At 37.7% G+C, this 13,249-nt stretch overlaps 1 protein-coding gene across 1 annotated transcript; it reads right to left on the bottom strand.

Moving 5' to 3' along the window:
* Nucleotides 1–2,257: 2,257 nt before the first annotated feature.
* Nucleotides 2,258–9,626, bottom strand: LOC101857006 (transmembrane protein 72; the record flags this gene model as incomplete). The annotated part of the gene is given in 5 exon segments (XM_013079243.2): nt 2,258–4,968; nt 6,760–6,862; nt 7,217–7,353; nt 8,238–8,309; nt 9,566–9,626. Coding segments are annotated over 5 exon segments (482 nt in total), but the record flags the coding sequence as incomplete, so codon positions are not given.
* Between the last annotated feature and the right edge of the window lie 3,623 nt (nt 9,627–13,249).

The following is a 13,249-nucleotide window of genomic DNA, read 5'->3' as shown; positions in this document are numbered from 1 at the left end:
ATTTGGCCTGTAAACATACATCCAGGTTCATTTCGTCAGAATATCATCGAGATCCCATACTTCCTCACTAACCAGACCTTTCAATTAAGAGTAAAAATTCAATGTACAATCAGATCTTTGAATCAATCTTGCAAAAACAACAAAAAGAGCCTCTAGCCCTTGAGTTTGTAATGATTATCAGGCTAGAGGTACACAGTAAAGAAAAGAAAAAAGAAGAGTAAAGCACATTATTAGAATTTTCATGTAAAATGATGGGTCTTAAACTTTAAAGAGCAATAACTGTCAGGTATCTCACACAAGTACATGCAGACATTTCCAAAAATCCACCTTCCCACATCACAGCTTCACATTCCACTCTTCACTTACTTAAAATGAAAGTTAATTTTCAACAACATCAAAAAATTTACAATTCAGAAACACGCATGATGCACACATACAGTGCAATAGTTACAATGTTTTGTATGAAAACCTGGTAAAAACTTGTAATATTAGACAATGGTAAAAACTTGTTAAATCAAGGAACACGGTTCACCTTAAAGTTAAACGTAAGGAGGTTACTTTCAAAGGATTGTTTACCGACTTTCAAACAAACACAAAAGTACGCAGACATCATAAATAAAAAGTTTTCCCCTCTCACTTTCACATATCGACAGCTCAGTGTAAGACTCCGCCTTACACGACTTTTCAAAATGACGTACGGCGGTGTCATACACGAAGCAGTCGATATGCAGATGTACACTTAAGACATAAAAACAAATACATATAAATTCAAGCTTATATGTAAGAACAAAAGCATGTACATATTTTCACTGCTAGGACAATCATACATTCATGCCCGCAAAGATAAACCGCGAGTAAATAATTCATTGCTTATTAAGATTGCTTATTATAGATTAAAAATGCTGAGTGGATTTCAGTCAGAAACACTAAATTTTCAAACCTAAGAGAATTGAAAGCATAAGTACGCAGTCAATCAAAGGCGCAGCTAAGGAGTAAAGCTGTAGCTCATGCACGCATGGAAAATTCATCCGGTCAAACAAAACACACTCCTTAAAGGCTGCAGTTAAAGTGGAATGGTGAGCTTTGTGGCATGTTTCACCATAGTGTCTCGCAACAAAAAGTGATCATAATGCGACAGTGTAACATGTGGTGCATTTTTGGTAAAGAAGATGCCATTTTCAAACATGTTTTTTCAATGAAGCTGCTGCATTCTCATCTCATCATTTTTTCACAAAAAGGTGTCCGAATATCAGTTTTTTAACCCTTTACTTTTATAGCTTCTTTCTTTCAAAGAATATTATATATTTCCGCAAAATTTTAAAAAATTTTTAATTTGCGTATTTGCCAGATTTTATGTGTGCCTGAGAGATTCTGATATGCTGATTTAAAAAATGGCGCAGAAGATACTCCAAAAAGTACATTTATATATATCATAAAATTTTGTCATTAGGACTAATACGTCCCAAAACGAAAATGATTACAGCAGCAGCATGACCACAATTCTATAAATAACATTTGAGTTCATTCTACATACGCACTTTTAAACCATAAGATTCGCACTGGAGATTCCTACCTTCAGTCTATCTATATAATGTGTTAAAGCAAAAAGTGAAATATAAAATAAGGACACGCACGCACACACGCACGCACACACATACACTATAGTCACAAAACTTGTCGCAACATAGAGTAAAGCAAGCATTATCTAAACCACAGGTAAATGAAGACACGCTGCAATAGGAAAGGGCCACGAGCCAAGTGATATAATTGAAGAAAGCACATGCACATACATACACTTGACACATACCTACTCACATTCGTATGCAACATGAGAGCAACAAAGTCCTAAAACATGCACACACACACACGCACACTCACACACACACACACGCACACTCACACACACACGCACACTCACACACACACGCACACTCACACACACACGCACACTCACACACACACGCACACACGCACACTCACACACACGCACACTCACACGCACACACACACACACGCACACTCACACACACGCACACTCACACACACACACACACGCACACACACACACACACGCACACACACGCACACTCACACACACACGCACACTCACACACACACGCGCACAACACACTCATGCATCTTGCAACAAGACTCCCACATTGCAACAAGCTACACACAACGGCTAGGAATGATGAATTCTTTGAAGCTGTTTCACCCTCACAAGCAAAGTAGCAAGATGAGTAGGGTTAATAAACACTTTTTTTTTTTTTCAAACACAATTAGCACGGCACTGTAATGAAAACCCGTTGAACAAGTCTGTACACATAAATAGCTCAACATCACTAGCGGGGCATCTGGTGCTAGGAAGTGGGACTGCAAATAGAGGGGCAGTCCCCCACCAGTAAAAACTGAGCACATAAAGGCACATCGTTAAGGCACAAGCTGTTGTTCAGAAACAAAATGCTAACATGACAGAGAACAATTGGGTTCTCTCTTTCCATCTCTCATTAATCACTTTTCTCTCCGAGCTCCAGTTGCACACTTTTGCTCACCTCAACCTTTATATACACAAAAACAAAAATTTTATTTTAAAAAACCACCCCACCAAAAACACAACACAGCAACAATTAAAATAACTTGTATTCTAATAATTCTATCGGTGATTTTTGCATTCTCTTAACAATTCACGAATGTTCTCCTCATACAGGCACTTAACCAATATCATACTTAAAAGGCACTCCATCCAGTATAGAAGAAAAAATAAGCGCGAGTGCTTTTGTGAAAACAACCCAAACGTTGTCAGAGCAAGTTTTGCTCAAGAGTCCACTCATATGAGTGAAAAAGTCAACAACCAGGGACTTACTTTACTTTTACTTTATTTTTCCGATCCAGCGGCCATTTGGGTTCTAGCCATTCGGTCTGGACAACCAAGGACCAAAATGTAGTTCTTATTTAAACTGAATGTTTATGCATTTTCAAGTAAGATAAATGTGGGAAGAATTAAACACAATTTGACTTTTAACAAATCTAGAAAGTAGCTTTTGAAGCATGTAGCATTATTATGGGATCTCTTAATTTGATGAAACTTTATCATCGGTTTTTTTTTCAGATGTGAAGCTTCATACGTTGTCTTACAAAATCTGTGTCCAAGATAACAAAAATTTTGTTTTCAAAAAGATATTCAACACAGCTTCTTGCTCTGACAGGAGCCACTGCAATCTTCGTTTTCTTCAACAACAACATTTGGCTTGATCTCACAAACACACACAAAGAAAAGGCACTGATTCTCACGACTGTGGCGTAAACAGGAGTAGAGTCAATCACTGTTATACCCCACCCTCACCCCTCCAATATAGTACCAGGGTTTGCCAACGCACAAAAAGGAGCACCTATATAAACGTACTATTTGCCCTTTTAAACCGCCATCCACTAACTGCTCAAGATGTAGAGTCCTTATCAAACTAAAGTAAATTTGCCCCCCCCCCCCCCAACACCACCAGTGAACTGGCTGCCAGAGGTACACGGTGTACCACTACACACAGCGCACGACAAACAGCCACTCAGCAGCTGCACAGTGATAATATATCTCTCATTCTACCACACACGACTCTGCAAGCTACAACTTGCCCACTGATTTGTTCCCTCCACACCCAGCCCAACTTTCCATCTTTGTCTCCTAGATTTGAGTCAGCACAAATCATCGAATGTGACAAGCAGCCTCTGATCCTGAAGTAATTTTTCAATTTGAATTTACACGATGCTCAGCTGAAACCGTAACTGGCAGCTAATTGTTTTTTTTGCCCCAGTGCACGACAGTCGTGCAAGATTGATCTAGATGAAGTGAGGCTGGCCATAAAGTTGGTATCTAGCCATGGCAGAATCATTTCCCTTGAAACAAAGTAGCTGATACTGTTTTACTGAGGACAGCATTAAAATCATGTTATACCACCAGCCCCGCCACATTGCCAACTTGAGACTCATTCACAAGTTTTCGGTATAACAGTGTTTGACTACTCTTGGCAACAATCATCTTTTCAACTAGTACAAAATGCTAATATAATATAATAAATGGATGTAAAGAGGCATTAAAATTATTCACACACATCAAAGAAGTAAAAGTCCTATCAGATCCTTCCACTATATCACAGTGCCGACAACCGATGTTTATAAAAACCAACCACTGCAACAGCTCACGCAGTAATGTGCAAAGTATTGCACCAACCCTCTACGCTTTAATGGAAGTGCAGTGTATAAATAACATGACGAATATAGAAGAGAATGTAACAGAAGCCGTAGGGTGAACCGAAAAATTCAAGCGTTAGTATCTTTTGACTAGCAATAAATGAAGGGCCGTAGTCTCTCCCAATGGAGGCCCCCACGATGCAAATTCCCGAGTTTCAAACCCTTCTCTGCTGCAAAACTTTCAAAGTGCCACGCCCACTGGTTTTTATACCATAATGCCTATATGTAATAAACAAAAACCTTCCTGTAAGAAACAGAAGTGCACCAGCAGCCTCAGTATCAACTCTAAATCATAAAATGGAACACATCTCTAAATAGACCATCTGGGCCCCTCATTAAGAAAAAAAAATTTGTAGGACCTATACAAAACTCTACAATGTTGGTCAAAACAGCAATTCTAATTAACAAAAAAAAAAACAACCCCAATCTTCCTACAAACCTAAGCATCTCCTCAACTCCTCATTGACTTCCAAGCTCTTGAACATACCACATAACACAAACGCACAGAGTGAGTGATGCAAATGTCCTTTTCGTCTGAATGGTTACCCTCTACGGGGAAGGGTTTTCTTCGCTCTAATTTGATCGAATCTCATCCTACTCCACATCTCTGTCTGCAGCTACAAATCCAAAATTTCGTTCTGATCTGCCAGACTGGTCATCCCACCTCCTGGGTTGTGGGTAGGGTTGATCACGTCCTCTTCAATGTCTTCATGACCATCATCAAACCTGTGACCAAGAAAAAATTGTTGTTTTTTAAAATATACATGGGTTAACAAAACGGCCTTAAAAATATAAAAGGCGTACATGCATTTAGTTTTAGAAAGAGGTTTACAGAAGTTGCAACACAAATATAGGTCATATATGTGCCGAAGATTAGAGGCGTTATTAGAGAATAGCGTGCCACAAAAAAAAAGAAATATAGGAGAGATAAGGATAATATATGTTGGTAGATAGAAAAAAGAAGCACAAAACCATATAAGAGTCCCCATTAATCACCCACAAGCATGCGCATCAATCAGTAAGCCAAATCATATAAATTCTCTGAGGGATTTCATTTTCAGGCCATGCTGCCAGATACTATGCTATGAACTAGCTCTTGCGTCTTGTCTAAGCGCACATGGTTTTAAGTGTGGGAATTCACTCAGCTTACTCTGAAAGTACAGAGCAAACCGGCATACAATGGATGGTTAATTAATTATTAATTGTCTATCTCTTTCCAGATACCAAAACTCCTAACATTTTGATCACCGAAACGCTCACAACAATGCCTTCAGCGTGAAAGTCGGAGGCTATACTTGGACAAGTTTAGTTTAGTTTTAGTAAGAGTTTTATGGCACTTGCACCACAATTGGGTCATAGAAGTGTCACTTAGAGATCAGAGGTGTCACTTGACAGAAACATACAAAGAAAAGAAGGATGGGTAAGGACAATAGATGTTTGATTGGGAAGAAGAAGCAAACTACACCAGAGCACCTGCCAACCACCCACATACTTGTATAACTGTATATGTCTTTACTAGAGAAAAATAATAGAGTGCACAAACTACATAGTAAAAATTGCTTGTGGCATGTAACTTAAAGATGTAAAAATACAGAACTTTTAGCCAAGTTGTGATCAGGAAATATTCAACAGATTTCCACAATGCAAGTGTTCACATCAAACACAAAAACAAAAAAGGACACAAACTGTTGTTACAAATCAGAGGCAACTCTGTAATTACAAAAATCTGAGGGTTTTCAAATAAATATCATACAAGCAATAGAATTATTGGTAAGTTTCAAATGATATTCTTTTAGAAAATGTTTCAGTTGAAAACATAATAAAGCTCAAAAAGCCTCAGACAAAAAAAAGCATCCTTTAGTTTAAATAAATATTGAACAGCAATTATCTCCATACCTTATAATTATTCTGTTTGCAAACCTTTTAACAATAATAATAATAATTTATAGCATTTGTATGGCACATATCTCCGCTCGACAGCAAGCTCTATGCACATTACACTATATCATATTACCTCAGCAGACCATAGAACACTCAGAAACATTCTCAGCTTCCCAGGAAGAATAAAATGCAAACAGCTAATTAAGCATTCAAACACTAACAAACTGACAAGATCTTTCACTGTCTATACCCGGGTACCCATTCCCAACTAGGTGAAATGAGGATAATTCGTATAAAGTGCCTTTCCCAAGGATACAACGTCAGTCCCCTGATGAGATTCGAACCCAAGACCTTTCAGTGGCCAGTCTGAGAGCCTCACCTTTCATTAAATAGCCAATCCCAAATACAAAAGCTCATTTGAGAAATTCTTCAGTTATACAATGGAGTGTGTTCAAATGGCTTTTTTGTATGTTATACTTTTTATTCCTATCTTATTCCTTTTTTCTCTCTCCAATTTGAGTAACCTCTCTAAACCAAAAACTTGGCTTAATCAAAGAAAAGGCGTCGGTCCCAAAGATGTCAGTTTAAGCGAACTCCATTGCAAATGATGATGAATCAGAAGAATAAAATGTTTACCTATCATACGTAGCATTCTCTTCTATTGAAGTATCCTCTTCATCTCTCTTTGTTTTGAATGTTTTCAACATATATAGTACACCTGTTACGATCAGTAGACAACCTGAAAGTAAAACAAGAAAAAAGTAATGACCGTAACAGTACCCACAGAAACTGACATGGACAAGTTCAAATCAAACTCAGCAAAAGTCTCTTTTTACATTGCTGCTATTCAGTTTAACTTTCCAAGACAGTGTGACACGAAAGAGGTGCTTCATTTTTTCACATTGTTACTTTCAATGAATACTGAAGGAAAAAAGAGCACTGACCAATTTAAATTCCATCTTAAAGAACATGACAACAACAAAAACTTGCATCTAACAAATCTTTGACACACATTTGAAAAAAATAAAAATATTTGTCACTTTTCTCATGTCAGTGAGAATGATATCCTGACAGTGTAAAGCAACATGCTTACCAGCAGGGACACCTAGCTCAATTTCTGCTGGGTGAACAAAACAGGCAGGAGCAAAACCAACAAAGTAAAGGCCTCCTTTCTTCCAGTCATCAATCCACTGTACACCATCCCATATCCTTAGTATCACACTTGTTCGACTGAAAAGAAAAAATAAAGGGAAAGAAAATTTAACTATGGCTCAGTCTATTTGAAAATGTTTTTTAGTTTTAGTAGAGATTTTACAGCGCTCGCAACTGCATAAGGTCATATGAGCACCATAAGAGTAGGTGTTACTAGTTACAAGAGAGTAACAAACATAAAAAAGAATAAGGACGAAAAAAGTTTGATAGGAAAGAAGAAGCAAACCACACCAGAGCACCCCCCAACCACCCACTTGAAAATGTATTGCAGCTGTACTTATGATGCCAATAAGAATTTCTAGTTTCATAACAATATTCAAAGCTTTCCTTTTGCAGCAAACAAAAGTGAAAAGTGCTTGTGAAATCATGTCAAATTAATTCACACAACAAAATTTATTTTAGTTTTCGTAACCATTTCAAGGCACTTGCAACGCAATAAGGTAATTAAAGTGCCAAAAATTTGAGGTGTTACAAGAGAGAAACAAACATTTAAAAGGTAGAGAGATTAGGACAATAGATATTTTTAGTTAAATTTTACCAAGAGTTTTAGCTTTCGTAAGAGTTTTACGGCACTTGCAACACAATAAGGTCATATAAGAGCCGAAGAATAGATGTGTTAGAAGAGAGTAACATACACATAAAAGGAGGAGCAATTTAAGGACAATAGATGTTTGATAGGAAAGAAGGAGCAAACCACACCACAGCACCCGCCAAACACCTACCTATCCTATAGGTATATGTTTGATAGGAAATAAGTAAAAAAGTAACACAAGAGCACCCACCAACAACTCGTGAAAACAAAATAAAACAAGCAGAACGAAACAAGTAGGAAAAGGGTAAACCACTTTACAAATTCAAGTATACAAAGTTCCATTTATAAGTCTTCAGTACAAGCATCTCACCTGACACAAACTTCCACCACATGATTCAGCAAAAACACAGCCTCTAGGAATGATGTGATGACAGCAATAATACTGAAAAACAAATTTTAAAAAAGTAAATGTTCATGAAACAAAACAAAAAAGTTGGTTGCAAATTCATCCACATTATTATATGAACAATCTTTTTTTAAAAATACACATACTTCCCAAGACTAGAGACAATTCAAAGCAAAATTGAAAAGTCTAACTTATTAAAAATAGAATAAAGTACCAGAACCCTACCCCAAAAGAAATGGAAATTGGGGAAGAGAATTGAATGGAAACTTAGGTATTTCCACTTCAGCTTGTTCACTTTTGTATGCCCACATTAACAATATTCTAGCCCATTCATTAATTTGTCAATGTGCATGTTAACTTTGCATTACACTCCTGTGAATCAGCAACCAAATCAAAATTATTTCTTTTTAATAATTTGGTCCAGTAATTCAAACAATTCTTTATTTGGATCACTACAAATAGAAACCTAAATGATTTACAATAACAAAGCCTTCAAATTGGTAACTGCTCATTTTGAGACAGCGATACCACCCAGCCCCTGCATTTCAGTTTTAGATTTCTTTTTTGATTTAGTAGAGGTTTTACGGGGCTCGCAACTGCATAAGGTCATATGAGTGCCAGAAGATTAGAGGTGTTACAAGAGAGTAACAAACATAAAAAAGAGGAAGGGGAGATAAGGACGATAGATGTTTGATAGGAAAGAAGGAGCAAACCACACCAGAGCACCCGCCAACCACCCACATTTCAGCGTAAAGTTGCAGATTTCATCCCAGGACCATCGAGGTATCTCCACATGAGTTTTGAAAAGTACTAATCTGTCTATTGGGCTGTGCTTCAAAAGCATGCATTAAAGCGTTAAGTGTGGTGGGGGTTTTTTTTAAAAGGTCAACTTTTTTATGTTTTAGATGTGCTTGATAAATTCCTTACTATTTCTTTAACCCCTTTAGGCTAACATCAAAGGAAACTTGTCAGAACCTTAGTTAGCAGTGACCTTCATTAATGAGCTTTTAATATAGTTTCTGTTGGTCATCAAAATTTTTGACACTCAAATGCAAAGATGTGAGAAGATCAAACACAGCAATTTGTTTTAATCCCATTTTAACCACAGGCAGATGAGCGTGAACAAGCGATGGCCAATTGGACTTCTCCCTTTGTTATTTTTTTTTTCTCAAGACAAATTTTAAATTTTGAATCAGTCAAATCAAATAACACAATAATCCTGGTACTGGAAACAGAACCCATATATTGAACAAGTGACAATAGAAACAAAAAAGAAATTCACCAATACTTACAGGAAATAAGTCCCAAATATTGTTCCATTGTAGAGGTACTCCACTCCGACTCCCCACAAAACTTTGAGAAGAGAAAAGAAGAAAATTCAAAGATAGTAGGACATACTTAGCATCCGTGTAAACAATCTCTAAAAATCAAAGTAGACTTAACGTCAAGAAACTGAATGTAATTGATACAAATTTTAAAAGCTTTTACATCTTTTGTTGAATAATAAATTCAGTGTGTTTTGTGAATAACAAATTGAGATACGATGGAAAAAATGACTGGCAAACATAATGATTCATTCATCCAGTGCCAGATCAGTGAGAGACATCGGCGACCATGGTTCTCCATTCATTCCTTTGCTCGGATCCTCTACGCTTCCCTGATCTTTCCCCATTACCCATTTTTTTAGGTTCCCTAAGTATGTTGCTCTGGGGCTACCCCTGCCTCATTTGCCTTAAGTTTTGCCAGTGAGAGCTAAATGTTCAAGACCTTTATGTTTATTCAGGTGTCCCAAAAACTGCATTTGTCTTTTCCTGATTGTTTTAACAGTGAGCGTCCCTCGTGGGCTAGATCAAGCACTACCTCATTTGATTTCTTTTCCTACCACGATATTCTCTGCAATCTCCTAAGAAACCACATTTCTGTTACTTCTGTTTTATTTTCACTACTGTTCACTACATAATGATTATTATGATAATATCAAGAGCTTTTCAAACTAATCCAGTGGATTTTATTATTATTTTTTATTATAGTAAAGGGTTTTACGGCACTCGCAACTGCATAAGGTCATATGAGCACCAAGGGGTGGGTGTCAACAGAGAAGTCTTTACAGGGAATCAGACCCACTCTGCCCACCTCTCTAGCTTCAACAGCACAAAGTCTGCTTCAACTATCAAGGCACCCCGGAAATAGCAGGTCACAAGTGACAAACATACAAAAGAAGTAGAGGAAAATGACAGTAAGGATTAGCAAAGATAAAGCAGCAGTTCCCTGTTGTAGATCAGGCACAGTTATGAGCGTGACATGAATCAGCCCATTTTCTACTGCACTTGAACAAGAAATGTCCCCCCTTTGGGAATGGCCTAAAGACACTAGTCAGTGGCACTGCCCCGGGGAGTATCCAGTGGATAGGAGGTTGGGAGGGAGGGAGGGAGGGAGTTGTGAAGGAACTAACTCAAATTAAGAAAAGAAGAAACCAGAGGGTTAATAGAAAAACATTTTAAAAGAGATGACGATGAACAGCAAAGAGAGCAGATGTTAGAATTAGGAGCTGCAAAATAGCGTTCCTTTAACAGGTATCAATCTTTGGTCCACCGTCAAAGCAAAGCTATGGCACTTCAGAGTCAGAAATAATTAATGATCACTGGAATTCGTCAAGGGCACTTTAAACTGGGGAGAAAATATTTTACTGCAAAAGCTATAGGTATACTGACTTTGCAGCCCCTTTGTGGAATCTTTGGTTGGGAGCTTGAAGTGTTTGAAAATTATCAAATTTTTTAAAATTTCAACCAAAATTGAGTGAAACGCAAAACTTTGCAACTACTCAAAAGTCAACCCTTTTGTTCTATTTTAATTATTCGCTATCTATGCATTGAAGAACATATTTAAAATACAAAATTGATATTGCCAAATCAGGGAAGGTGGCAGTTATTCAAATTGTATGCTCCAGATGTTGACCATTCTCTCCTACAAGCCCCAACATCAACATCATTGTTCAACATGCCATTGAAAATTTTAAAGCCCTGTGGCAAAATTTTAAAACTTAATACAGTCGAACATGTAAAAGACGGAATCGCAAGAGAGCCAGAAAAAAAAGCCCGTCTTAGACAGGGGAATTTAGGGGAAGATGGTGGGAGGATTTAAGAGGCCCAGCCAGTGGAGATGAAGGGTGGCTTGTTGTCCAGTTGGCAAAGAAATGGTAAAAACTTCACACTTTTCTAGTACTATCCTCTTTGATAATGATATGCATCAGTCCTACTTAATTCTTTACCACCAGTGCTTGCATCTCATAGGACTCCAGTTTGAGCTATTGAAATCTGAACATCTCCTTTGCTTCCACCCTTAGCCTCACCCATCAGTGTAAGTGTAATACAGTACAACCAGTGCGACCCCTCTCATGCATGTAGCAACGATTCGATGAATTCATGTCTCAGCTGGTTAGACGATCAGGGCGGCAGGCATTGGTCAAACTAATTTCACACCTCTAGCCTGCGGCTGCCCATGAAAGTTTCCACGCTAGAGCACCACTCGAGCACTTTTACGGGTACTGGTGAAATTTCACACCCATACCACTCTGATCATCTACACTGCTAAAGGCTCACATGGATGGGGTAACATCAATCCCCAAACTGAACCCCTACTCCCCTTCCTTGCCTGGCAGCATAGCATGGCATAATGGTTAGAGCCCATGGACCAAATTTTGATAAGTTTTGTTTCAAATCAGGGCTGAGTGGACAAAGTATTTTCCGTCTTAGACAGGTAAAAAACCCTCTGAAGTGAAGGAACTTCTCTTTCCTTTTCCACGTTAGACAGGCTTCCATTCTATAGAGGTAATTATAGAGGCATTTATCAAGGAGAGAGCGGGGAGATTCCGTTATGTCAGGTTTTCGTCTTACACAGGCTTCGGCCACCATCTGGGCAAAATTCAAACGTTCCTACCAACTGAAAAAAGGTTTAATATTTCCCGAACGTTACGACCTTAAATGCTGTTGCGAGAGCCGTAAAACACTTACCCCAAAAATTATAAATATATAAATAAATAACCTCGCTAACACCTTTGCTAGGCTTGACAGAGCAACACTTGAGATACAGAACCTCGATATATAAAAGATGTTTGATTATTAACTCAGATTGCATAATAATATACTAATGTGCCCAAGTAAAACATTGATAAAATATTTCTTTGTATGATCTTGTCTCATTTAGGCCGAACACAATACATTGACAAAAATTACATTGCCTTGCCATTAGCGTTAACAATACCAGACATTCTCTCCTGTAAAATTGTTTAATTCGACAAGGGGTTCCAACAAAGCAGTGATGACAAGATGTTTCCTCCCATCTATGAATAGGACTGCTGTCAAAATGAACATAACGTGCATTGTTGCTGATTGTTTTTTTCTCCATAACATACAAATTCATTTCCTGCTTATGGTTGGAGAGATGCATGATAATTATTGTCAGCATTTGATACATTTTTACTACCGGTACATCACCACTTTGCAAAGTTTTTGATGTTCATATAGCGTAATTCGTAATTTAGCGTGCTGAGCACGATTTCAGTACTTAGAACCACCCGTAAATCAATATTTTTCTACTATCTGGGAGGAAAGGGAACCCCCGCCCCTTAATTTGTTCATTTTCACCCTACTGATTTGCAGTGGTTTCTCAGCTAAAATCATGCTCCGCTTGCAAAATCACACCAAAAAATAGGACAAAGATACCTCAATATGCCGACCGGTACTCGAAGGTTCTGAAATATAATTCTACACCGCTTCCTTAATAACTCTCTAAATTTTGGCTGCAGTCATTGGTACAATAGAGCGTATAACTCCAACTAGTTATTATTATTAGTACAATTGTACCAATAACCAGACAGAGTTATTCGTACAATTATTCAAATTTTGGAGGTTGTTGGTGCCTAAATAGGTAGGCCTCTTTTTCAAACGAAAAGTATACTTTTATTAAAATTAAATATA

This window comes from Aplysia californica, unplaced genomic scaffold (genome assembly GCF_000002075.1).
Source record: "Aplysia californica isolate F4 #8 unplaced genomic scaffold, AplCal3.0 scaffold00045, whole genome shotgun sequence".
Classification (NCBI taxonomy): domain Eukaryota; kingdom Metazoa; phylum Mollusca; class Gastropoda; order Aplysiida; family Aplysiidae; genus Aplysia; species Aplysia californica.
Note: the sequence above shows the minus strand (reverse complement) of the source record. Positions and strands in the feature narration are given on the sequence as shown.